General features: G+C 42.3%; 2 protein-coding genes, 1 non-coding gene and 1 pseudogene across 3 annotated transcripts in view; 2 read left to right on the forward strand and 2 right to left on the reverse strand.

Annotated features, from left to right (window-relative positions):
• Window positions 1-7,878, forward strand: part of LOC146578225 (uncharacterized) — a 28,457-nt gene extending 20,579 nt beyond the window's left edge. Inside the window, exons 3-7 of the mRNA XM_085268603.1 lie at window positions 3,640-3,906; window positions 3,987-4,226; window positions 4,316-4,537; window positions 4,700-4,825; window positions 6,573-7,878. Of these exons, the coding sequence (XP_085124729.1) occupies window positions 3,640-3,906; window positions 3,987-4,226; window positions 4,316-4,537; window positions 4,700-4,825; window positions 6,573-6,610 (893 nt within the window). The 3' untranslated portion in view covers window positions 6,611-7,878. The remainder of the gene's footprint in view (window positions 1-3,639; window positions 3,907-3,986; window positions 4,227-4,315; window positions 4,538-4,699; window positions 4,826-6,572) is intronic.
• The window catches only part of LOC146578226 (E3 ubiquitin-protein ligase TRIM21-like), a 38,838-nt pseudogene that overhangs the window by 8,215 nt on the left and 3,077 nt on the right, over window positions 1-27,546 (forward strand).
• trnap-agg (transfer RNA proline (anticodon AGG)) lies at window positions 9,163-9,234 on the reverse strand. Its single transcript has one exon. It is a non-coding gene; the product is annotated as a tRNA-Pro (tRNA).
• LOC146578229 (uncharacterized) lies at window positions 10,053-19,422 on the reverse strand. Its single transcript, XM_085268632.1, has 7 exons — window positions 19,280-19,422; window positions 16,835-17,191; window positions 16,641-16,736; window positions 16,010-16,333; window positions 15,041-15,373; window positions 11,711-12,040; window positions 10,053-11,543 (listed from the first exon to the last, which is right to left on the reverse strand). Exons 1-7 carry the CDS (start codon window positions 19,314-19,316, stop codon window positions 11,110-11,112), a joined length of 1,911 nt encoding a protein of 636 aa, XP_085124758.1. The 5' UTR covers window positions 19,317-19,422; the 3' UTR covers window positions 10,053-11,109.

Consider the following 27,546-nt stretch of genomic DNA (forward strand, 5'->3'; position numbering starts at 1 on the left):
TTGTTGAATGAACAAATGTAATTTATGTCTGTAGTACTTACACCAATCATGTTTCAGTTAGTGTTTGTATTGCTTATGTAAACATTACTTTTAATTAAATTAATGAAACATACATAAATGATAACTTGCAAAACCATCTCTTTTATTTTGCTTGAACATTCTTAAAACAGTTGGCAGGATCCCAGTCCAGCCTAGCTTTCTCCCCTTTAACCATCTCATACTAAGACCACAGAACTTCCAGATGAAGACATGCTGACTGAAAGAAAAAATACAATAAAATAACCCTAATAATAAAAATGAAATAAGTCTGTTGAATAGTTTGCAGACAAAAAATATTATCCCCAAAGCAACTTTCGTAAAATGTAGTAAAATATGCATTGCAAACAACAATATGAATTTTAACACAATTTAAAGCTCAGACATAACATTCAACATTACTATAACATTACATCATTACTATGTTGCTTGCATACATTAGTCCTCCTTTTAATCAGGCTGTATCCATTAATAGTGACTTTATGCTATTTAACGTGTGGAGAAAACATTCAATTTTGATTATAACTGCTCCACTCAAACAATTTGTGAAAACCAGTGTGCATTTGCCTTTGTAACAATTGCCATCTGGCAAAAATCAGTGTTTACACTTCAAGTGTATAAGACTTTAAGTTATGAACGAACAATCTTTGTGTAATAGCCACAGAGCAAACCATATAGTTTATATGAACATAAAACTATGTTCAATGCAATATTTGCATTGCAGAAACCTTGAAAAAAAATATCTGGCTTGCCTGAGTCTGTTTCAAGCTCATTCACCCCATTAGCTTGTTTTTTAGGAACTGTGCCTTGGATGACAACCTCTGTCCATCCAGCTTCATGATAATCTTTTGCAAGACTTCAAAAGTGCATTTGAGCTCCGGTGGGTAGCTTAGGTTCAGACAGTATATCAGTCCAAATAACAGAGCACAAGCAATTGCAATGCTCCTCAAACCAGTGAGAACCTCCACGCCTTCAATCAGGACACCGATGTTCTCTGGGTCATCTCCAGGCTCCGCACCCTCCAGATGTATGACATACACTCCCATCACAGTTTGTTCCATGGCTTCAGTGTTGGCCTCAGTGTTCTGTGACGTAAAATATAATAATACATTTGTTTGAGTCTACTCATGCACTTTGTCACATGAGTAGAAGTAATCAACAACTTTTTATTCATTTTTATTCTTATGAGCACGAGAGAGAGAGGGTACACAGTCACTAAAGATAAATAGCACAGCATTTAGTTGAATAGACGTTAAAAGAGAAGGTGTTTCAACAGCTGTTGTCTGCACCCTTGACACAGGAGAACAGAAGACTTCACCACCAGGACCTCCCCACCAACTGGGTGTCACCAACTTTCTCACAACACCTAACTGTAGTGATGGCCAAATGAAGCTTTCCGAAGCACTGAAGCTTGTATTGAAAAACGGTTCATTACTCGAAGCTTTTCAACACAGTCCTCTCCGGTGACATCTGGTGGTGAAAATTTTGAAGAGCAGCTTGAATCTGCAAAATAAAACGGACTGCTCAATTATCACTGCTCACTCAAGAGTGGAGTTCTCTCTGATATTGGGCCACCGTTCCGTTGCTTTGAACATGTAATTGGTTTTGTTTACTCGATTGGGGGGCTGAAAAAAATGTAATGCGTATTTGCGTAATACATTTTGATCAATAAACTTTCCCTATTTAAACATGCACTATGGTGTGGCCTTTCTTTGCTCATAACTCCTTGATGTTGGTAAATACAATAAGTGAGCAATATATATAATATACATATGATAATGCACAACACATTATGGAGTATGCCCCTGCTGTGGAGTCCTGCCTCCATCTACTTGTCATTTAATCACAGCTGGACAGGTTCATACAAAATATTAGATGAGGCCAATTGTCCTATACATATTTTTGACCTAGGGGTGGGATTGATTGTGAACTGGAAAGGGAAAATGCTTAGGAAGCTGAGTACGGCTGCATCGTCACTGATTTGTAGAATCATTTTGATTCGATACAGGATCCGATTCAATTTGATTGGAATCTGGAAAGTTTTGCCTCAGTCAGAAATATTACAATTCTGATCATTTAACAGTATATATCCATAATTTCGTATCTATTAAAAGAAAGCTGACACATGTGAGACTTAATTAGAGATGTAAACAGAGAGTTATGAAACCTGCAGCTGCAGAAGCCAGCGAAGAAAAAAGAGGCAAACACAGCGCGGACCCGACGACACATCAAAATCTGACTCTGACGCGTCGGGTCCGCGCTCTGTGTTCACGTTTGTATGCAGAATCCGTAAACCTGCTCCCAGTTACTGTTTTAGCTGCATGGTGTTTGACGACATGTTGTGAGGTTTAACCTGAGATGCTGGCGTTTCAGGCATAATAACGTTAATTTACAAATCGACACGGGATTTTAATGAATCAATATCACTTTATTCAATTTAGCATGGATTGTAATCAGAAAGGCGATAATCAAAACCCACCCCTAATCAAGAACTTGCAAAGTAAAAACATGCTCTATGTCAGGTAGCCCTTTTGTTATTTACATTTAAAAAGAGGATTAGTGTTACTGTGCGCTGGCTGAGTCTGTTTCTTTTCTTAGAAATAGTTTCTCCTGCCCTGGAGAAAATCCACTTGCATGGAACAGAAGAGGCTGTGGAGTGCAGGAACTACACTGCAAGCTGGTAGATATGCAGGTATTCCTGGGTCCTGCAGACTATCACCTAAAAACAATAAACAAAATGATTTTCTAAACTGTAGCAATGTAATGTACGTATAGTGTCAAATACATTTTTGTAGTCTTCATTAGCTTTAATGCACATGGAAGTGTTCCTAAAGTCATATGCTGTAATGATATTTACATTATGAAAACATGATTTTGGACATTTCAAGTTTTTCACTTCGGCAGATAAAATGAATTGAGCAAAATCAACTCAAAATATTCCCACACGCCAGAACGTCCTCTCTTCCTCGCTGGCTCCATATCTGTCAGTGGAACGATCACCTCGTCGCTATCTGTCACCATCAACACACTCCACGAATCCCGTGGATGATTCACTTCCTTATATCCGTTTGAATCAGGTACCGAAGCAGTTACGTGCGTAATGAAGCTTCGGACGTCACTGGTCACGTGACTTTTGCCAAACGAAGCAAGCCTCGACACAGTGCTTCTGAACCAGTGTGTTGTTTTTTTCGACACACGCTCCGGAGCGTCAGCTTCAAGCGGGCCATCACTACCTAACTGTGACCTACACAGATAACCAGTGTGCAGCTTTGAAATATAACATCCAGAGTCTATGTGACAAATGGCTAAACAAGTGCCATCACAGCAGGGTGAAGGGTGAACATGGTAACATAGAAGATGCTCTCCCAGGCCTATTACTGCCTTCTGGTCATAATTTCCACTCTCTTTCAGTGACCTCTGACCTTTAATATCCTATGACCTTCATTGACCTCTGACCTTCAGTGACCTCTGACCTGTTGCAGGTGTGTGTGTGCTGCTGCTGTCTGCACTGACTGTTTGTGCAGGTGAGTAGATGAAGTGCACCATGGTCCAGGACAAACACTGAGTGTAAACACTGATAGAAACTGTCCGTCTGTCCTCCAGTCTCTCTGAGCGTCAGTCCAAACCTTCAGCAGTTCTTCACAGCAGCCTCAGTGTCTCTGACATGTGAAGGTCAGCTGGGCTCTGATGGATGGACGGTGAAGAGGGACACAGGAAGTGGGACTGAGTCATGTGGAGCAGGTGGGCGGGGCTTCGGGAGGTTCAATGGTTCATCCTGTTTGTTTGATCAGTTCGAGCCAATCAGTGGAGTTTACTGGTGTAAAGGTGAAGCTGGAGAGAAGAGTGAAGAAGTCAACATCACTGTATCAGGTAATGAAGTCATTCATTTCATCAGACTAACAGCAGACTGTTATACCACCTCTACATCACTCTGTGGGTCTTTTCTTCAGATAAACATGTGATCCTGGAGATCCCTGCACTTCCTGTGAGGACAGGAAGTGATGTCACTCTACGCTGTAAGAAGAAAACTGGTGGCACAGCTGCAGCTTATTTCTACTTTAATGGACGTCCTGTTGGACCTAAATCAGAGAAAAACATCACCATTAACGTGCAGCAGTCTGATGATGGTCTCTACTGGTGTTCTACTGATGAGTTTGGATCATCTCCTCAGAGCTTTCTGAGGGTCAGAGGTCAGAACACTGACATCACTTCCTGTTTAAAGCCAATCTGCTGAGCTGATGATAAACTGACTGAACCAGCTTCCTCATCTCTCCTGCAGGTCCTTCAACCACAGCCTTGTTTACAACAACAAAAGAAGCAACAACAACCATAACGTCACTCACAAACACTCATATCTCCTCTTCTTCTACCCTTCTTTCTCCTCCCCCTTCTCCCTCTCCCCCCTCCTCCCTCATATTCCCAATTGTAGCTGCTATAGGTTCCCTGGTGCTATTGGTTCTGGTTCTGTTTGTACTTCATCTTCTGTGGAAGAAACGCACAGGTATGGCATCTGTCTCAAATTTTCATCCAAAGTCATCATGTTGGACACATCAAGACAGCCTCCATCAGCGTTTCTATTTTTAGAACACTTAGAAAGTAGATTCAGACTAAAACTCCACAGACACAAATACTAGTATTCTTTCAGATCACTTCATCTTTGCAGGGAGATACCAGTCAGCTCCAGTAAATGATGTCACCTATGCTGAGGTCACCAGTAGAGCCTGGACCAATAAGACTCCAGCCAGCGAACCTGAAGTACTTTACTCCAGTCTGAGGACAAACACTGCAGGTACACATTCACCTGTGTTCTAGCGAGGGACATCAATGAGAGATAAACCCAAAAGTAGTTTTCATTGGGCTTGTAAAATGTGGTCAATGAAACAATGAGAATCTTCTTCTCACATTTATCAAACTAGTGTTTTGAAAGTGGGACCTGAATGCAGGTGCAGTTCACTCTTTAGGTTCCTGTTTCCTCAGTAAAACCTGTCACTGGTTTCATAATTAAAGCTGTACTGTGGTTTCGTTGGTCAGTTCAGTGTTTATAACATGAGGCAGTCAGCAGAGAGAGACGTGGCACTGAGACAGGAAATCCTGCAGCTTAAACAGATATGATCGGTGTTTGATGGGAGTCAATTCAGGTTTGTGTGAATGACACAGTGTAACAGGAGCTGTCGGCCTGAACTGAAGATTAAAAATAATCTGAGCGGATTTGGTTTGTTTTTAATCCAGATGTATCTTTTCAAAAATAAAGAGAAGCTAGTTCAGTGACCACATTATTTCTTTTATTGCCATGTAAATCTGAGGGTTATACACAGTAGTAGCAGTAATCAGATGTAAAAGCACATAAATAGTGAAGTCACCTGAGTCAGTAGTTCATATTTCCCGGAGTCGAGCGTTCATTCACCCACATCAAAACAGGTGCTGCTGGTGTGGTTAACTGCTGAGAGAAGCTCTCTGTGACGGAGCTTCTTTGTTGAGATCAGTGGGAAATGATCAAAGGTAAAACACATAAACCATGAAGTGTTTTATGTGTTTAAGATCAGTCTAGCAGCTATTTGAATGTTGTGGACTCTGTAGAGATAAACAGTGTCTGAGAGTAGAGAGAGTGCATGTCAGCAGATACCGGTGCTGAGATACAGGACTGAACAAAGGAAGATGTAAAGTTACCACACAGCAAAAGATGTTCTTAACTTTGTTTCTTGTCTTCATCTCTTTGTGTGACTAGTGTTTAAAGTGAAACAAAATGAGTTCTTTTTCAGAGAGAGATTCATGAAGCCCCTCACAACGTCTTCATAAGAATTAAGATTTCTCTGCAGGATTATTATTAAATGAAAACAATATATATTTGAATTCAGTTCAGCAGGCAAACAGGGTTGATGGGAAATCCAAGTTCAGTGAGTTGTAAATAAAACCCGGATATTCAGTCACTCATTGGCATGTTCTTGTCTTGATGATGTCATCCCAAAAACACACATGACCAATGCTGACATCATCACTCAGACCCCTGAGAAAACAGGTAGGGAGGCTGCACCTATATGACTCATGTCCCAGTGTTATTACATGCTGAACTATCGGGGCGACTGTGGTTCAGTGGATTGGGAAGCTCCTCTATAAGTGGAAGGTCGCCGGTTTGATCCCTCCTGCTCTCTCTCTGTCCTGGTGGTTGTGTCCTATGGCAAGACACTTCCCCTACCGCCTACTGGTGATGGCCAGAGGGGCCGCTGGTGCGATATGGCAGCCTTGCTTCTGTCAGTCTGCCCCCGGGCAGCTGTGGCTACAACTGTAGCTGCCTCCACCAGTGTGTGAGAGTGACTGTGGAACTGTACTTTGGGTGCCTAGAAAAGTGTTATATAAATGCAATCCATCATTAACTTTTTTCTCTTTAAGCTTCAGTTTAAAAATTAGGTTTAAAGTTTCGTATATTTGTTACATACATATACATTTTAATTAGGTTTTAAAGTTGGTAGGACAATAAATGCCTCACCCTTCTCGTGACCTGCACCATGACTGCACACTCAACTGTCCCATTTTTACAGAAGCTAAAGGAACCACAGACACCACAGAAGAAGTGTAAACAGGAAGCTGAGGACAGACCTGCAGACTTCCTGTGGACAGTCTCACTCTGTCAGTCACCGTGGGAACATTTACAGGCAGTCATCAGCTTCCTCCTTTCTTCATTCACTCCCATTCATTCACACAGTGATGTCATTGTGGGAGCAAGTTCCTCCTGAGGAACCAGGATTGACGGGGAACTAAAGAAATCGACCTGCTGCTGGTTTGAGTCTGTGCAGCTTGAACTCTGACAAAGGTCTACTGCGAGGTGAAGAGTCGTCACTTTCAGGAGCTGCTTCCATCATTTCAAACTGATCAATACTCTGAACTTATGAACACTCATGTTTGACACAGAGTGTCCTGTGATGGTCCTCAGTCTTTGAGCTAGTTTTTGTGTTTGTTATGGACTATGTGTTTATTTGTTCTCTTGTTTCAATGACCTTTGTTCTGGTTCTATATTGGTGTCTCTTGAGCTCAGGTTCCCTTATTTGTCAGAGTCGTCATTATTTATATTTCTTATTCTCTATTTCTTGTTGTTCATGTTTATTTCCTTCGTGTCCAGTCTGTGCCAGCCTCTTCTCTGTGTTTTGTTATTCTTTCAGTCTCCCCGCTCACGTACCTGCGTTTGTCTGTTTTCTCTGTGTTCTGTCTCATTGTGTTTGTAATCCCATCCCTGTGTTTAGGTCCTCAGTCTCCCTCGTGCCTGTTTTGCTGTGTTCTTCTGTGAGTTCTATGTTTCCTTCGTAGTTTCCTGTTTATATTCTCTAATTTTCTTTTTTTGTTTCTCTTGTATTTTTATGTTTCTTTCTGAGTATCTTCTAACATTAATAACGCTGCCTCTTTTAGTCGACCCCTTTGTTTCCAAGTCCTGCATTTGGGTCTTGCCTCTGCCTGCCACACAGCTGTTCATGACAGGCACAGAAAACGATTTTGAGCCTAGAAGTAATAAATGCATGAACTTGTTTTTCAGCATCACTCTGAGACAGGATATTTCTAATTTTAGAGATGTTGCTCAGATGGAAGAAAGCAGTCCTACATATTTGTTTAATATGTGCATTAAAGGACATGTCCTGGTTAAAAATGACTGGTTTCATCTCAAGGCTGGCCAGTTGGACAGGAAACAAAACAAGATGTTATTTACATATGAGCATCACACTTTACCTGAAATACACAAAGAATCTTTCTAATAATAGAAAACAGTTTCAAACCTGCAGGATTAAAGTGATGAAAGTTTGTGATTTAAATTTGTCTCATAAACGTCCAAAACCTGCTGAAGGTTCAGTTCAGTTAGTATCTGTAACATGACGACTGAACATGAAGGCAGACGACCTGTTTTCATCAAACAGGAAACCACAGCGGCTGTGTTTCGCATCGCTACTTCTGACTGGGTCTGTTATGTAGACGATGTTTCCTCTATTAAGAACAAATTTTCCACTGTGTGGACAGAGTCGATAATCGTCCTGTGTCTCTCAGAGTTTCATTGTTTTGTTTTCAGTCTAAATGTTGCCATCAGTCACTGTCAGTTTGGGCACCGAACCTTAAACACGCATGTCAACAATAAATCTACATTAGTAATGCATAAACAGCAAACCAGCAGGATCTCTCTGTGCACTGTGAACACTGACTGAGGCTCATGTGATGCAGTGGGTTGTCTTCTAAATGTGTCTTCTTGTCTGCATGCTGAAGTATTCTTAGGCAAGATACTGAACCCCAAATTTCTTCTGACGCCTCCATCCAAACGTGAGTGTCTGATAAAGGTGCTTAGAAAGCAGTGTGTGAATAGCTGAGTCTTGAGTGCTCAGCTGGATTAGAGCAGTAGCAGCAGTTCGTTTACACAAACAACCAGTCGCTTACATCTATAAATGATGATCAGTGAACTGCCATCACTCGTGGTTGAAGCGTTTCTTATGTAGAGCCGGAAAATAAACCACAAGCTTGAACACTATTTTTACTGACCTTTATCTGTGTAGCCTTCCTGTATTGAGCTTGGCAAGGACTAAAATAATTTCACAGCATTATTTTTCTAACTAATTGTTTTTTTGCTTTAGTTACACTCCAAATAACAGCTGACATTTCAGACTTTTGCTGTAATCAAATTTGTAAACTTGTATTTAAGTTGGTAGATAATGTGTGCATAATGCACTGAACTAGATTCTTTTGTGATAGTAAAGTATTAATTGTTACTGATGTTCAATCTTGGTCCCTTTGTGCAAAAGGAAGAAATGTATGTGCATTTTTCCACATGCATTATGTTAATGTTGTGTCAAAGAGTTACACATTTATAATATTTGATAGATAGCTGTGTATTTTTGTAGTTCTGTGCACAAGTTTGGATTGAACCCTCTGATTTAATCTAAAATAATACTCTGTGTTCTTTTGTTAGGCCAACATGAAAGACAAATAATTATCTTCAAAAAACTTGTTGGAGAATTAAAATTGTAAGAAATGGAAATCAGATCTCTCAGCTACATCTGTGTGAGGTACTATGGGAACGTGTGATTTCAGGCTGTAGATTTCTAAGAGGTTTCGTTAGTAGATGTAGGAGGTTACCCTGTAACTCTACATACGTGAGGTGGGCTCGTCCAGGATTTGAACCCGGGACCTCTCGCACCCTAAGCAAGAATCATACCCCTAGACCAACGAGCCACATGAACATCTTCACCAACTTCTTTTCTGAAAGTCACACATCAGAGCACGTAGCTGAAGCTGAATATATGAAACATTGTCTTGAAAGCTGCCAGTCAAAAGTCTGGAAACACATCGCCGTGGTTTTTCCACATTGTGGACACAAACAGTTTCAGGACATCAGCTCAGAGCAACGGTCATTTTAAAGAACTTGCCTCATTCAACCAGACAAGCACTGGTTTCTATGCTTTAGTGCTTTCTAGCTAAGATATGCTAACATTCATTCTTTGCATCAGAGAGCAACTTGGGGTGTTAATCTACCAACTCAGGAGGTAAAGCAGATCATTTCCCAGTTGGAAAATTGATGGGATCATTTCCTGGATGCTCCAGTCTGCGTATCCATGGACAAGTCATCTTTTCATTTCCAGTCAATTTTATTCATATAGCGACCAATCACAATAACAACCACCTTTATATTGTAAGGTAGACCCTACAGAGAAAAACCGAACAATCATATGATCATCTGACCAGACCATATTTCACTGGCTTCTCTAAATGTTCAGCAAACTTTAAAAGCTCTTCATCATGCTTTTTCTTCAGCAATGGCACCATGGATGGTGACCTACATGCCATGCCTTCTTGAAACAATTATACCTGCTGATTCCAGGTTTTTCTGTAGCACCTTGGCTCTTCAACGACTCTTCTGATCATTATTATATATGGTGAAATGATGTTCTTTCTACCTCTGCATTAAGAACCCAACAGTGCTCACTAGAACCTCCAGTAGTTTAGAACCAATACCTTCAGTATGTTTTGCAACAATATGGTTGTGAAGGTTTTGAGACAGCTCACTGGTTTTACCCATCATGAGATGTTTCTTTTGTGACACTTTGGTAATGACACAGATCTTTATAGGTCATCAGTTGGGACTGAACCTGCTAATATTAATTTGTAATAACTGTCAGGATGGCTTTCAATTATTGATAAATTTCATTTGCCATGAATCATGATTTCCTATGTCTCATTGCACCTTCCTTTTCTTCCTTTTGTTTTTCTCTGTTATTTCTCATTATCACACGTTAACCCCTGACCTGAACTCAAAGGTGAGTGATAAAACATTAATTGAATTACAATATTATCCAAAGAACAGAAGTAAATACAAAATGCAGTTTCTAAATAAATGTGTTTATTATTAAGGGGAAAAACCCAAACCTAGATGAACATGTCAGAAAAAGCTATTGCCCCCTGAATTTAATAAATAACTGCAACCAAGCATTTGTAACAACCTGCAATAAATCTTTAACAGCACTGTGGAGGATTTTCAGCCCACTCACTGTTGCAGAATTGTTGTAATTTAGCCACATTGCTGGGTTTTCAAGCATGAACCACCTTTTTAAGGTCATGTCACAGCATATAAATCAGATTCAGGTAAGAACTTTGACTTATTTGGGTGTTTTGCATAATTATCCGGCTGCAGAAACCAAGTGCGCTTCAGGGCAGATGAGAACGGATGGCCAGATAGTCTCCTAAAGAATTGTTTCTTTAAAGGTCAAAGGTCAGTATGAAAATATAAGTTTGTCTCTTGTTGTCTGTCCCTGTCTGACTGTCTTGTCTCTGCAGGGAGAGTTCAGGTCCAGGATCAAACAGGGGACATCAGGAACAGAAGCAGCTCCATTGATCCGACTCCTCTGATGGCTGATCAATCAGTTTGATCTGTGCTTAGTTTAGGATCAGCTTTTAGTTCAAGTTAAAATCAAAGTCCCTTTCTCATGACTACACTTTAAGAAAGGGACTGGAGCACACCAGCCTGCGTGGCAGAGTTCCAAGACTTTTGGGGAAAAAGACCCTGGACTGATGAGTGTGTGTCATTACACACTGCATTTCAGAAAAGGAAGCTCATACCAACAGTAAAATATGGTGGTGATAGTCTGATAGTCTGAGGCTGTTTTCCTGCCTCGGGACCTGCAAGACTTGCCTCCCTAAATGGAACCATGAATTCGGCCCTCTTAATAGCACCGTGGTCTCTCTTGAAATGCATTTTTCTTTGCTGCAGACATTACAGATGTATTCTCCACTGTCTCTCTCTGTGGGCTGTTTCAGGGTCAGACTGAGGTCTCCAGTTTTCAGCAGGTCTTCATTCATCTTCGTTCGGTCTCTGTAATCCTGGTGCTGTTTGTGAGGCTGGTCAGAGCCGTTCTTATACACGTGAACCCTCCTGTATTCAGGTTCTTTACGTTCCCACACCACTGTAGCATCTTCAGGCAGGTTTTGTGTGGTTGTGAAGGGCAGCTGGACAGACTCCGCCCCCTCCTCCACCTCCAGCAGACAGTCTGAGAGGACAACAAACACAACATGAGCTGTACAGACAGCAGTGAATCTAGAAAACACCTTATTAAGCTTCTTTATGCTGCAGTCTGATATTTACATTTAATTATTGTTATTGTCATTTTTTAAACAAATACACTGTAACAAATATTTCATAGGTATTTGCACTGACTCATCACTCTCAGCAGAACTGTTTTCTTTCTCTTGATCCCTTTCCCCTCAACTCTGCAGATGTACTTTCCAGTGTCTCTGTCTGTGGGGAGTTTCAGGGTCAGACTGAGGTCTCCAGTTTTCAGTGAGTCGTCTGTCATTTCGTTTCGCTCTCTGTAAAACTGGTCTCGTGCGTCAGGCTGGTCAGAGCCGGCGTGATATTTGTGAACAGTCATCGGTGGTTCAGGTTCATAGCGCCACCACTCCACTTCAGCATCTGCAGGCAGGTTTTCTGTGGTTGTGAAGGGCAGCTGGACAGACTCCGCCCCCTCCTCCCCGTCCACCTGACAGACTGAGAGGACAACAAACACAACATGACACAGCAGCAGTTTTATTCAATGATTCCAAAGAGAGCTTTAATATTCAATTTTAAGCTCAAACTATGATATTTGTCTTTGCTTGTGTTGATTTCCTAAAGATGAAATATACTACACTCATTTAATTCAGGATTAATGTATTTTATTGGTTGTTCTTCATTTCTTTTGAATTGTTGCCTTCAGTCCACTTTAGTAGGATTTGAGTGGGACTGCTCACAAAGAAAGAACGAGTCTCTAATTTTTATGGTAGTTTGATTTTAATAAAGGGAGACAAATTATCACCTCGCCTCTGTCAGTGCGCCCCAGGGTGGCTGTGGCTACACTGTAGCTGCCATCACCAGTGTGTGACTGTGTGTGTGAATGGGTGGATGACTGAATGTAGTGTAAAGCGCTTTGGGGTCCTTAGAGACTGAGTAAAGCGCTATATAAATACAGGCCATTTACCATTTATTAACAAAAAAATCCAAAAAAGAAAGATTACATAAAAAGTGTAAATTCATCTGTATATCATTGAGTGAAACACATATTTGGACCCTTAAACTTACCCAAAACTACAATCTGTGTGTTCATGTAACACACAGATTGCGATCAATCAAATCAATGAAGTACAGATACTCCTGATCTCAACACATTTTGGGTATAAAGTATCTATTGTATTGTATCAGTACAATCTATTTTGGTAACTAGTTACAAGAAAGTGGAGCATATAATGACAAGATGACAAGTAATGACTTTATTGGATCTTACACCAGTTTACCCAGAGCACTTCACTGTGGGATGCTAATCATACAAGGTCTTAAATGATCAGGCCCATCTTATCTTAATCACCTTGTAGTACCATATCACCCTATTAGAGCACTTCGCTCTCGCTCTGCAGGCCTACTTGTTGTTCCTAGAGTATTTAAAAGTAGAATGGGAGGCAGAGCCTTCAGTTTTCAGGCCCCTCTTCTGTGGAACCAGCTTCCAGTTTGGATTCAGGAGACAGACATTATCTCTACTTTTAAGATTAGGCTTCAAACTTTCCTTTTTGCTAAAGCACATAGTTAGGGCTGGACCAGGTGACCCTGAATCCTCCCTTAGTTATGCTGCAATAGGTGTAGTCTGCCGGGGAGTCCCTAGAGTGTGACCAATTAGGTCCTAGAACTGAAGAAGCTTCTCGGATGAGAGGTGAAACATCTTCAAGCAACTTAAAGAAGTCCAGATGTTTTTCCTTTCCACACTCCTTAGACTACGATGACCTGGATCACTGAGAAGCTTCACAGACAAGATCCAAACTACAACTCACATTTGATAAATGTCATCATTAATTCCACTTTTAAAAAGAACCTCTGTAACTTTGCTCTGCTTCCCTTCTGTCATGGTCCATGGTCCTGTGTCTGTGGAATGCGTGATGCTTGGGTAGCCACACCCCCGGGCTGGGCCATCACCAGCACACCTGCTCTCCATCACGGTGACTACACGGAGATCTACTTAACCCGGCGCTGACAGATGCTCCACGCCAGTCCGTTAGTCACCACCACAGTGGTAACCAGACTTCCACGAAAAGCGTGCATTCTCTTCTGGATTGGAACTGTGTTTTACCTGCCTACTTCTGTCCAGGTTTCTACTCGGCGTCTGCTACCTGCCTGTCCTCCGGCTCAACTGGATCTCGCGGTGCTCACCTGGCCCATTCGCTATTCCCACGGACTTCCTGCCCCACAGACTGCCACACTTCCCTCCCGAGCTCCCACGGTCCCGTTCTATCGTAAGCCCCTACTCTAACTCAGTCCAGATGTGTTTTCCCCGCTTCCCGGCTCCCTAGTAATCATCTCCCCTTTCTGTTGCAGCCTCCCACCATCCCGATCCCGGCTTCCTCGTGTCATTGTTTCCCCGGGTTTTTAGTTTCTTGCTTTGCTCCCTAGTTTCCCCAGGTCGCCTTTCGTTGGTACAATAAAGTGTTTTTTCTGTTAGCGCGGAGTCTGCGCCTGGATCCTTTCGTGCCCGCGCACCACGGCCCATGACAACTTCAGCAGCATCAGGTAATGTTCATATGTCGATTCATGGTTTTCTACAGTTTTTGATCTACTGCAGAATATTTTTAAGGTTATCTGCTATAAAACGACAGACCAGGAAAATCTCCTTCATGTTTTTCTGTGTTTTATCCTCAGTTACTCTGACACAAAGACATCTGCTGTGATGCTCACAATTGTGATGAAGTCTCACATGTATCAGTGCTGATAAATGATCAGAATTATAATATTTCTGACTGTCTGAGGCTAAATTGAATCAAATCGGGACCTCGTGAATCGGAATCAAAGGGATTATAGAAATCAGTGATGATACCCAGCCCTAGTGAGCAGCCTGGGCCTGACAGAGTGGATGTAGGTGTGGGTAATAAGGAAAGATGAAAAGAACTACTGATAACTTTTTTGTTAAGTTAAAGTCTGATCCGTCTGAAGTTCATAGCCAGCTCTGACACGGAGCCATTGATCTCTGAATGCTGTAAAAGCAGCAGTGTATCCAGGAAACACATTATACGTGATAAATGCACTGCCCGAGTGTCCCCTCTCCCCACTGCCTTTCAGCAGCATGCAACAGCAAACAGGTCGTCAGAGGAGCCGAGATGATGATTGTGTTGATTGTGGTTGTGATGATGTGTTAATACACTAATACACCTCTCTGAATGTTATAATTAGTCATTAATAACCTCTGCCTCTCTACCACAGCACGTGTGTTTATCAGCCATCGTTTTGTTGGAATGGGTCAGAAATGGCCGCCCCAGTCCTGGTTCTGACGGAGGTTTCTTCCTGTTAAAACTGAGTTTTTCCTCCCACTATCACCAAAGCACTTACCCATAGTGGGCTCATATGATTGTTGGGTTTTTCTCTGTTTTCTCTGTATTATTGAAGGAACTACCTTATAATATAAAGTGCCTTGACGCAGTTGTTGTTGTGATTTGGTGCTGTATAAATAACTGACTTAAATTCATTTCTGACCTTTGACTCGAAGCCTCACTTCTCTCTTCAGCAGGATGTTTCCCTCGCTGCTGTAGGCGGTGCAGGTGTAGACTTCGTTGTCTCTGTCTGTGGGGTATCTCAGGGTCAGACTGAGGTCTCCAGTTTTCAGCAGGTCTTCATTCATCTTCGTTCGGTCTCTGTAAAAGTGGTCTTGTTCTTCAGGCTGGTCAGAGCCGTTCTCATTCACGTGGACCTTTGTGGTCCGGATGTAAATGCAGGTCCACTCCACTTTACTGCCTTTAAGCAGGTGAAGTTTGGTTTTGCAGGGCAGCTGCACAGACTCGACCCCCTGCTCCACCTCCACCAGGGGGACTGAAAGGAGAAAAAATACCACAATGAGCTGAACACAGCATCATCAGCACTGAGAACATTTTGTTTGGATGAAGTGAAACATCTGCACTGAAAACTGGCTGCAGCCTGGGATTTGTCCCATTGCTCCACTGAGGAAACGTTAATATACCATCATGTGAGCTTGCCTACTTAATATTTCCTTTGAATTTTCTCTCTACATGCAGATTAATATGAACTTTTGTTAAATAAGCTATTATTCTGGGCTATGCAGGCCCAGACAAAGCGTGCAGCATTTTAATGAGGTTGTTTAATGTGGAATAGAAGAAATAGAAGAAGCTCGTGTGAGTTTCCTTAAGAAAACATCTGATCCTTAAAATCCTGGTGCTTTCAGGCTGACATTGACTCAAAAACATTATCATTATAATATTTTCATTCTAAATCATTTTATAAATTTCTCTGAAACTCCTCAATTTCTTGGACTTGTGTCACATCTTCAGTTTGAGCTGATAAAAAAGTAATGGTTGAAAAACCTAACTTAATAGATCTTACTGTAGCTCACTCATCAAGTCCTGTTCACCTCAGGGACAGATTATCAGTGTGGTCACCAAGCTCTTTAATTCATGACTCACATCTTCATCTTCTGTCTACAGCACTCACCTCTGACGTAGAGCTTCACTTGTTTCTTCTTTAGGATGTTTCCCCCCCTGTAGACGGTGCAGGTGTAGGTGAGTGCGTCTCTGTTTGTCGGGTATTTCAGAGTCAGGCTGAGGTCCACAGCTATCTGCAGGTTTTTCCTCATCATTGTTCGATTTCTGTAAAACCAGTGCTGTTTTTCAAGGTGGTCAGAGCCGTTTTTAAAGACGTGCACTATCCTGTTGGAGCTGTCAGTCCACTCTACAGTTACATCTTCATGTCGGTAAACTGTGGTTATAAAGGGCAGCTGAACAGACTCCACCCCCGAATCCACATCCACCTGTGGGACTGTGAAGTAAGAACAACAAATAATGATTTGTGCACGCAGTCTGTCAAAGCCCCCATGTTTGACATGTAAAGTGTGTGAGGGGAGCCTGTTCTGCAAAATGCGCTGGAGGATTCCTTAAGAACATGAAACATGGGGAAACACTGGTTTGTGTTTTATTGAAAGAAAGGAGACAATTAAAACCACCTATTAACATAACTAATAGATTAAGAAGAAGAAAAAACACTACAAGTCAAGTAAAATAAATCTGAGGTTTAGGGATGATTCAGATTATTCACAATGCAAACACGTCACACATACACAACATACCTTTCTTAAAATAGCCTCTGAAGTGAACTCCAACACCCACGATGACAGCTGCAACTACAGCCAGGACACCCAGAGCCACTGGGACACTGATGGGAACTTATAACACAATGAAAACATGAACATTACATGATGTTAACATAAAATGATTAACACTCTGTGACACTACATGTGATTTTGAATCTCTTTGCACTGACCTCCACCTTTGACCCGCTGAACCTGCAGTTCCACTCTTGACTGACCCAGTTCTACTCCAAACTTACGGACGGTGCAGGTGTAGCTGCCGCTGTCAGACAGCTGAAGCTTTTTCAGAGTGAGACTGAGGTCTCCGGTTTCCAGAGCGTCAGGATTCATCGATGTTCGGCCGCTGAACTGCTCATTTTGGTTCTGGAGGTCATCGCCTTCTCGTCGACGCAGGTGCACTGTGGAGGGATTGAGGTCATAGCGACTCCACACAGCTGTGGATTCTTTTTCTTCAAAAGTAGGATACTCACAGGGCAGGAGAACAAACTCCGCCCCCTCTAGTACCTCTACACCTGAGGCACACTGGGAAACTGAGGACACAGACATAGACAAAGACCTTATTGATCCCACATAAAAATAGAAAAAATAAATAATAAAAAGATTCAATGGTTACTATGTGCAGAAAAATACAACAAGATGTTTTATGTGCACATAAAGTGAAGGCAGTGATAGTTATACACACATATTTATAAACAGTGTTCATCCTGTTTATAATGTTACAGCCTGGCTTCTGTCGGGATGAAGGACCTGTGATAGCGCTCCATCCAGATGGTGCAAAATGCAGCTGCTCGCATTTTAACAAGAACTGGGGAATTTGAGCACATTAACCCTGTTCTGAGATCTCTGCATTGGCTACCTTGTCAGGTTCGAGCAGATTTTAAGGTCCTGCTGCTCACCTACAAGGCTTTAAACGGGCTGGCACTTTCATACCTCTCCGACCTTTTACATCTTTACGTTCCATCCCATGCTCTCCGATCTCAGGACTCTGGCCTTCTAAAGGTTCCTAGAGCCAGAAAAAAGACAATTGGAGAGCTTTTTCTTTTTATGCCCCGTTTCTGTGGAACAACCTCCCTCAAGATGTTAGGCAGGCATGCTCTGTGGAGGTTTTTAAAACTAAGCTGAAGACACATTTGTTCATCTTATCTTACAAGTCTTAATTCTATGGCTTTTAGTTTTTAAATTCTTACTGTTTTTAACTTGTATTGTGTCTTTTACCTGTATTGCTATGTATCGCTTTTATTATTATTATTTTTTTATCTTTTTAGTTTTAAATAGTTGTACAGCACTTTGTTTGAAAGCGCTTTATAAATAAAGTTATTATTATTATTATTATCCACAGTCTCCATCCACAGTCTCCATCCACAGTCTCCGTCCACAGTCTCCATCCACAGTCTCCTTCCACAGTCTCCGTCCACAGTCTCCATCCACAGTCTCCTTCCACAGTCTCCTTCCACAGTCTCCGTCCACAGTCTCCTTCCACAGTCTCCTTCCACAGTCTCCGTCCACAGTCTCCATCCACAGTCTCCGTCCACAGTCTCCATCCACAGTCTCTATCCACAGTCTCCTTCCACAGTCTCCATCCACAGTCTCCGTCCACAGTCTCCATCCACAGTCTCCTTCCACAGTCTCCATCCACAGTCTCCTTCCACAGTCTCCATCCACAGTCTCCATCCACAGTCTCCGTCCACAGTCTCCGTCCACAGTCTCCTTCCACAGTCTCCTTCCACAGTCTCATGCAGGGATGAGAGATGTTGTGCATAATAGCCCACCCACCTCCTTTATGGGGTCTAGGGGACTGTCCAGGACAGAGCTGGCCCTCTTCACCAGGCTATTTAGCCGTTACCTGCCCCTCTCTCTGCTGCCGCCTCCACAGCAGAGCTCTGGATAAAAGATTGCAGACATCCTCAGTAATGTCCTGCAGACTTCAGTCCAGGTTATTGTTACTGTTAAGGTGAACACCCAGCAGCTTGTACGTGGTGACCACCTCCATGCCCAAACTTTGGATGAGGTGTGGTTTGCTCGGGAGGTTGACCACCACCTGCTCCGTCTGATCATTTGCCTCAGATGCACATCCAAGGATGGCTGTATCAACGGATTCAGTTTATCTGCCCACCAGTGACAGATGTGGATTCTACATCCTCAAAGACTATTTCCAAGACGTTTCTCCTGTCTATAATAATGCCGTGTGTGTGTGTGTGTTTACCTTTGCTGTTTTTATATTTTGTCTGTCATCTCTCCCCCTTGCCTGTGATATTTTACCCACTGACTGTCTTACTGTTCAGAACTCAGGCCTGGATTACAGCTGGACTTCAGTTTCAGTGTGTTTGTGTTTGAGTCCCGTCATTGTTTTAAAAGAAATGAGAGGACTACAGTTCAGTTTTTTCTCATTTACATACTTCTTATGGTAAAAGTCTGGTGCAAACATACACTTGGTCCTAAAACAGAAACAATTCTCTCTTTTGGCTTTAACTATGCGAGAATAACCTGCGGCATTTGAGAACTTATCTTCCTGATCAACATGCACAAACCTGTCTGACTGTTTCTGTAAGCAAAACCAGTGTGTGTGTGCTTGTGTAAATATGTGTGTGTGTCATAAGTTTAAAAGAAACTTTTCTTACCGTACAGGAGGATCAAAAACAAATCCAAAATCTTCATGTTGCTATACAGAGAGTAGACATCTACAAAGTTAATCTTCAACCTGAACCGACTAAGAGATTAAATAATCCTGCCAAGAAGCCAAAGGTGTTTTCTGGCTGCTCTCCATGTCACACATCACACCTGTGGATTGCTTTCATTCAGGAAGAGGAAACACTTCTTTAAAAGCAGGAGGAGGAGGAGTGTTCACAAAAGCCTCAGCCAGTAAAGAAGAAACTGTTTGAATGAAAGAAGCATTCATTAGAGTAAAAACCTAAATAACCTATTTGCACATTTAAAAACTTCCTGCTTCAAATCTGTGATTTTAATCTGTTATGCATAACTTTAATCATGACACTTTTTCAACATGAAACACTAAAATTAAATGTTTCCAGTTTTGGATCTGTTGATTCCCACTCTCTTTTAACTATTTTCCCACCATCTAAGTGCATCTAAGCACAGCTGGGATTGATCTTTATTTTCACTTCTCTTTAAATGTAACTTTTAATCATAAATATTATAGGATAGATTTAAATTCTAGTTACAAAACTGAAGAAAACAGCAAAAACAACAACAAAAAATCTACTTCCATTCACATGTAATACCTGTACAGCCCACCAGAGGGAGTGATACTCAAATCAAACACAGCAAAGGCTGATGGTGACCAGTGGGAGTTCATTCAGTAACAGAAAGGAACTGAGTGGGTAACACTTCATAATGGCCACTGTTATTTAACTGTGAATTATAGGTGTTAATTTAACTTTACCATACTGTATGATACCATCTTTATTTATAAAGCCCTTTAAAATAAAACCAGGGTTCACAAAATGCTGAACACGCTAGCAAAAAAATGTGTTTTAAGAAGAGTTTAAAACTCAGAAAGAGAAGAAGCCTGCCTAATGTGCAAGGGCAGATCGTTCCACAACTTTGGAGCTGCTACAGCCAAAGCAAATTAATGCTTACTAAGGGAGTGGGAAGGTGCATATGGCTGTTGCATCTCAGAGAGGTGGGGGCAGGCTATAAGAGATTTAAAAACAAATAAAGAACTTTAAGAAGGACCCTAAAATGTACAGGTAGTGTCATGGTCTCCGTGCCTGCCCGGCCGGCCCACAAGGCTGCATGTGGTGTTTGGTTTTCTCTCTCTCTGCCTGGGCGGAGCTCAACGTGGGCTCCCGCCCTTGGCCCACACACCTGTCAACAATCAGCTGTCATCACCTGGAGCACTATTTGAGGCTGGAACACAGATCCTCTCATCGCTGGATGATTGTACTACAGACGTTAGTGATTCTCCCAGCTCCTGTGAACCTGTGCTTGAGTATACCTGTGATTCGTGATTTGTGAGTGACTTCCCTTTCCTCTGCTACAGACTTTCCTGACCTCCCTGTCGTGTGAGCGTGTGTGAGTTTGGGCAAGAAGACGTGAGCGAGTGTGAGAGCGCTTCCCTGTGATTCCCTGGAGTTTGGATTTTCCCTTCAGTGTATATATCGTGCACTGGTGCTGTAAATAAACTGTTTTTGGAGACGTCACACCGCTCTGCTCTTGAGTTCCTACTACCAGTTTGTGACAGGAAGCCAGTAAGTGAAATTAAAATGGGGGTAATGTGCTCAGACCTTTTTGTTCCAGTTAAAAGATGCGCTTCATAACCTGCAGACGCCTAACAGATGCATCACTAACCCCACTATAAAGTGCGTTACAATAATGGAGTCTAGAAAATTCCCACATGTGGGACTAATAAAGGTACATCTTATCTCATCTCTTATCTTAGATGTAACAAAGACATGGATTACTGTCTCAAAAAGCTGCTCTGATAAGATGGGCTTTATTTTTGCCAGTTGTCTCAAATGAAAAAAAGACAGATTTTACAACAGCTCTGACCTGGCTTTCAACTTCATCATCTGCCTCCATTTAAACTCCCAGGTTAGTGGTGATTGGTTTAACAAACTGCGCCAGCAAACCAGGATCCATAGTAGTGGTCTCAGAAGTGCCACCAAAAACCATCACTTCTGTTTTCTGCTCATTAAAATGTAAAAAGTTCAAAGCCACCCAGGCCCTTATTTCATCAAGACATCTGAGCAGAGGGCCTACTGAGAAACCATTTATCTTTTAAGTGGGAAACAAATCTGGGAGTCATCGGCAAAACAGTAGAAAGAAACCCCATGTTTCTTGAAAATATACTCGGGTGGTATCAGATATAAGGAGAAAAGAAGCGGGCCTAAAACTGAACCCTGTGGAACCCCACATTGAAAAGAAGCAGCAGAGGATACAAGCTCACCAAGTTTCACAGAGAAAGTTTGGTCTGCCAATTAGGATCTGAACCACTGCAGTGCAGTACTCCTAACACCCACCACCTGCTCTAACCTGCAAATTAAAATCTTATGATCCACTGTATCAAAGGCAGCTGTTAAATCTAAAAGCACGATCATAACACAGTCATGTGATGCAGTTCCTAAAAAAATTATTAAAAACTCTTAAAAGGGCAGATTCTGTACTATGCAAAGCTTTAAAACCAGATTGAAAAACTTCCGAAATACAACATTCTTCTAAAAATGGATATTCATGGCTTGTAAACTACCTTTTCAAGAATCTTTGAGATAAAACTCAATTTGGAAATAGGTCTGTAATTTGCAGTCATTTCAGGATGTGAATTCCAGTAATACTGTAATATTTGCTGACACCTGAAGTTCATCCTTCTTCCGTTTACGTTCAGCTCTCTACACTTTCTTCTGGCTTCACAGGTGCCTTCATTCAGCCATGGTTCAGATATGGCTTTTACTTATCTAAGATTAAGGAATCCCAACAGCCACTTCATAAATGTATGGCACAGCATAGAAGAGCCACCTCCACAGGACAAGACTCAGCAGTCCATCTGCATCTAAAGGACAAAGGTCACTCTTTTGAGGATGCCAAAGTTCACAAGCACAAGTTCACAATGAACTCATCCAAAAACCTTGGCTGATTGTGACCTACACCCGTTTTCACGCCATTGTCCCTCTTGGGGGGACACTCCCACGGGGCTTAAATCTGGGATTTTCCACGGTTCGACCCTAGAACTGAAGAAGCTTCTCGGATGAAACGTCTTCAAGAAACAGCTGTGAGGACAGAGCAACTCCTTGGTAAATAATGCACTTGATGGTGACTTATGAAGGTCCTTGCAGTCCAGTTGATCTTGCGCACTTCCAGGATCCCTGTGTGAGGCACAGAGTCATAGGCTTTCTTGTAGTAAATGCAGGTGGTGCAGATGTTGGTCAGTGTAGTTTTCCTTTGTGTGCCCCACTCACATATTAATCCTTATTCCTCTTTGTTGCTATGCCTAACAGGAACTTATATGAAGTACCGAGGTATTCTGGTGAGACCACTTGCTTCTTCAATTGAGCTTTTCAGGTCTATCTTTTGTGTGTGTGTGTGTGTGTGTGTGTGTGTGTGTGTGTGTCCTGTCTGGCACTGTAGCAATCAGAATTATGTCTGAAGGCCAAGACAAATGCCCAACAGATTTACTTTCCCAAGTGGGCCTTTTGCAATACTGGTCCACTTGATTGTCATAGTTTATTTGATCTTTATTAGTTATTTTTATAAGTTATTGTAATCAGGCCAGACTGGACTCGGGGACGGGAAAGAAAAACAAGAAGAAAAGTTCAGAAGAAAGTTAACAGAAGGAGAGAGAAAGAAAAAGGAAAAGAGAGAGAGAGAGAAAACACGATGAAAATCTGCTTCATCACCTTTTTTTTCTTTTTCCTTTCTCTTGATCACCTGTTGAGAAAGAAAAAAGAAAACAAGCAGAGGAAGACTAGAGCAATAGTATAAACAACATCACGATGATCTATGTGACTATAACAGTAATACTAAATATTAAACATTATTGTGCAGCACGTAAGATCGACAGCGCACAGTGTGCTTTAAGGTCTCAAACTTAGTGTCAGTAAACAGTCACAGGCCTCAGGTACTTTTTAACGTTCTTAATCGCTTTCTTAGTTTATGTGATAATTCTGGAGTCACTTCTTCACCAAGTATGTGCGATGATATTTTAGCATTTTTTTAATGACAAGATCCTATTGATCAGGGCCCTTGTCTCGTTGTCTGCTGCCTCAGATCAGAGTCTTTCTCCTGTGTGCTCAGCTGTCTTAGAGCAGTTTGATCCCGTCTCCCTTAAGGACTTGACCGCGGTAGTTAGTAACCTAAGATCATCACACTGCCCCTCTGATTGTCTCCCCCGAGCTTGCTTAAAAGCACTTTTAATACTGTTGGGCCTTTTATCCTGAGATTAATTAATACGTCCCTTGCTACAGGCTGCGTCCCATCATGCTTTAAACAAGCTGTAGTTCAGCCGCTTCTTAAAAAACAAAACCTGGACCCAACTGTTCTGTCCAACTACAGGCCTATCTCAAAGCTTCCTTTTCTTTCTAAAGTCTTGGAGAAAGTGGTCTACCTACAGTTGCAGGCACACCTTGATTCTTATATGATCTCTGAAAAATTTCAATCTGGTTTTAAATCCCTACATAGCACTGAGGCAGCACTTTTAAGGATTTTTAACGCTATTCTTTTAGCTCTGGACTCTGGCAGCCCTGCTGCCCTTTTATTGTTGGACTTGTCAGCAGCTTTTGACACGGTCGACCATGACATCCTGTTATCACGGCTAGAATTTCATGCTGGCCTAAAAGGATCTGCCTTACAGTGGTTTCGGTCCTATCTGTCAGAAAGGTTTTTTTATGTCAGTATGGGCCCCCACAACTCCAAAATAGCCCCTCTTAAATACGGTGTACCTCAAGGCTCTATTTTGGGTCCTGCTCTGTTCGTACTCTATTTGTTGCCATTGGGCTCCATCTTCTCGCGGTACAGCATTTCATTTCATTGTTTTGCTGATGATTTGCAGATTTATCTACCTTTAAAAGCAGGGTCAGACCATCCCCAGCTCTTATTACGCTGCCTTGATGATGTCAAACAGTGGTTGTCATTAAAGTTTTTAAAGCTAAATGAAAATAAAACTGAGGTTGTCATTTTTGGCAACTTTAATCATATCGACAGCACTCTGGGCCCCTTTCCTCGTATTGTAAAACACATGTAAAAAACCTCTGTGTCTATATTGATGGTTCTTTTAAATTGAATAAGCAGGTGAGTGCAGTAGTTCAGTCCTGTTTTTTTTAGTTAAGACAGCTAGCCAAGGTAAAGCCATACCTTCCGGCTAATGTCTTTGAGCGTGTTATTCACCTTTTTCTTACTTGCAGATTGGACTACTGCAATTCATTGTATTATGGTCTAGATCAGGCCACCATCCATCATCTTCAGATGGTTCAAAATGCAGCTGCTCGCCTGCTAACTGGTACCAAACGGAGAGAGCATATAACCCCACTTTTAGCTTCTTTACACTGGCTTCCTGTCTCCTACAGGATCCAATTTAAACTTTTACTTTTTGTTTTTAAGTCACTTAACGCCCGAGCCCCTCCTTACCTGTCTGAGCTCCTCTCTGCCTATGCTCCAGGAAAAACCACGAGGTCTAGCTCAAAACTAATGCTGTCCATCCCACGGACTAACCTCAAATCCTGTGGTGATAGATCCTTCTCTGTGGCAGGTCCCAGACTTTGGAATAGTCTCCCCTTAAATATTGGATCTGCACAAACACTTGAGCAATTTAAATCTTTACTAAAGACAGATTTCTATGCCCTGGCTTTTAACACACTATGACCCAAACATTTTGGTCTTATTTGAATTAGTTTAGTTATTGTTTTAATTCTTTTACTGTCCTATTATTGTTTTTTATTGTTATTATTGTATTACATTGTTGCTTTTTAATACCATTTTTATATTGTTAAGCACTTTGTGCAGCATCGGCTGTTTGAAATGTGCTATATAAATAAATTTGACCTTGACCTTAAGGTAGGAGCCAAAAAGGGTGTAGTTTGTGGGTGTGATCACCCGTGTGTACACCTGTGAGCATGGACGCGCTTGTTTTTAAAAGGTTCCTTCATGTAATGATCTGCTAGAGGGTGTGGGGGGGCCACAGCCCCGTCCTCCAGGGCATGAAGCAGGTATGGAGGAGATCAAAACTCCAGACATCCAGAGGCCCCCAGAACACAAGAGACCAAGGAAGACCCACAGAGGGGCAGCCGCGCCACTGTCCCAGAAAGAGCTGAGGAGAGTCCCAGATGAGGGCTCACTCAGCAGCCGCGGAGCAGAAGCCAGGGGGGGTTGCAGTGACGCGCCCGTGAGCTCCGCCGGCAGCCAGCTGTGCCAGAGTGACCGAGGCACCCCACCCACAAAGTGGCCCGAGCGAGCCCCAGGCTCCAGGCCCCGATAAGCACCCACCAAGGAGTGAGCCGGTGTGTACCTGGACGCCCATCCCCGGACACAAAGAACCAACAACGCACCGACGTCTGAGGGAGTCCGCAACCGGATATGAACTTTTTTCAAGACAGTGAATCTTGAAACCAGAGAAAAAATAGAGAGTTTTAACTTGTTCCATTGGCAGATTTTTTTCACTTATTTCAAGCTAAAATATTTATTAGAATTCAAATTTAGACAGAAACAAAGTGAATAATATTATTTTATTATCACGTTGATGCAGCACATGGTTCAGTTAGCTTTGTATAAACACGTGTTAGAAATGTTCTTCAATCAGCTCTTTTTACTCTCATTTCACAGCCAGTACTTTTTACTTTTACTTGAGTAAAGAAGTTGAATTAGTACTTGGAGTATTTTTAACAGTAGTACTTCTACTTCAGTACACACTGTGTGTACTTTTACCACCTGTGTCTGAGACCTCCTTCAGGGTCCACCTGAAGCTCTCAGTCTGCTGTGGAAAAAGGAAATCCAGGTGAGTTTCTCCTGATCACCTGAGGCCGTCATTACTGTGTGAACCCACACACCACTCCTCACTCCTCCCACCCGCTGCACACAGTCACTGAGTACAGACCGGCTGATTCCTGTAAAGGGAGAGGCAAGAAGAGGCGGAGCAACACCTGAAAAACAAGAAGCTCAACGTCATTTTGCAGAAGTGAAAGTGTGAGAGAGCAGCAGCAGAGCTGCAGTCGAGTCCTGTTTGTCTCTAAAAGAAGATTCACTGGAGTCCATCAGGTTTCTCTCAGCAACAGTGGTGAGTGCAGCTGATCACACTTCCTGCTTCTACACAAATCTTCACTCTGTTCACTTCATCAGGGTCTAGAGCGCCACCTCATTTCTCCATGGTGCCACTTAGGCTACGTCCACACTCGCCCGGATAGATTTGAAAACAGCGCTCCGCGTCCACACTAGTGTTTTCAGTCATTTTCACAGAGTTGTGCGTCCACATTAAGACGGCTGAAAACGCTTACGTTCCAGTCCTGCGCATGCGTGAAACGCAAGACGATTTGACCGGTCTCATTTCTGTCTGCCGCTGATTCACTTTCCGGCTGTTTGAAACGTCGCAGCAGAGGTGGAGGAAAAGCACCGAGTTTTAAAATGGACTAACAATGAGGTGGAGTTGTTGCTGCGAGTAACACAAAAGTACAAAGTTGCAAAAGCGAGAGAGAATTAAAGAATTTGAAGAAAAGCTCTGTGGAGCATGTGCAGACTGATATTCATCTTTAATAGGACTGTCAAAACTGCTGCTGTATAATGCTCTCCACTATCTTTGTTTAATTGGTCACATGCCTGCATCACATGACTAACATGCATCATTGTTTTAGAAAGTCTCTGTTTTCACTGTTCACTGTGACACAAACGCACCGTCTCCAAATTATTTACTTTCCAGCTGTTTGAATCGTCGCAGCAGAGGTGAGCAGCGTGATAGGAGTGGATGTAGCTGTGGGTAATGAGACAAGATGAAAAGAACGATTGATAACTTTTTCGTTAAGGCCGGTGCTCTGACACGGAGCCATCAACCTCTCAGTGTCTAACACTGGTCTGCAGACGGCATCAGATAATGAGCCACATTAGATGGACTCTGAGCCCACTGACAGTAAAAGGGTGAAGTGTAGACATTTGGAAGAGAGCGGCCTGACCAGTTTCTCTGACTATGATACTGTAAAGCTGACAACATGATGCATTTACTGTGGTGAGTGTGCAAAGACCATGGCAGGTGTTGTGCCAAGGTAGGGATCCCCAACAGGATCTGTTTCCCTGCGTCAGGAACATCGGCTGGGCAGGGAAAGCGGACCCAACGCACTCCGCCTCCATCACGACCAACTAGACGTGGAAGGAGTGATGTTTTAGTGACAACATGAAAGATGAGTGTGACCGTTCAGTTTGTGGGTTACAACAGAAAATTATACATTTATTGTTC

Source organism: Mchenga conophoros, linkage group LG3, assembly GCF_057382185.1.
Source record: "Mchenga conophoros isolate Kocher_MC1m ecotype Shallow Benthic linkage group LG3, M_conophoros_male_GT1.1, whole genome shotgun sequence".
NCBI lineage: Eukaryota > Metazoa > Chordata > Actinopteri > Cichliformes > Cichlidae > Mchenga > Mchenga conophoros.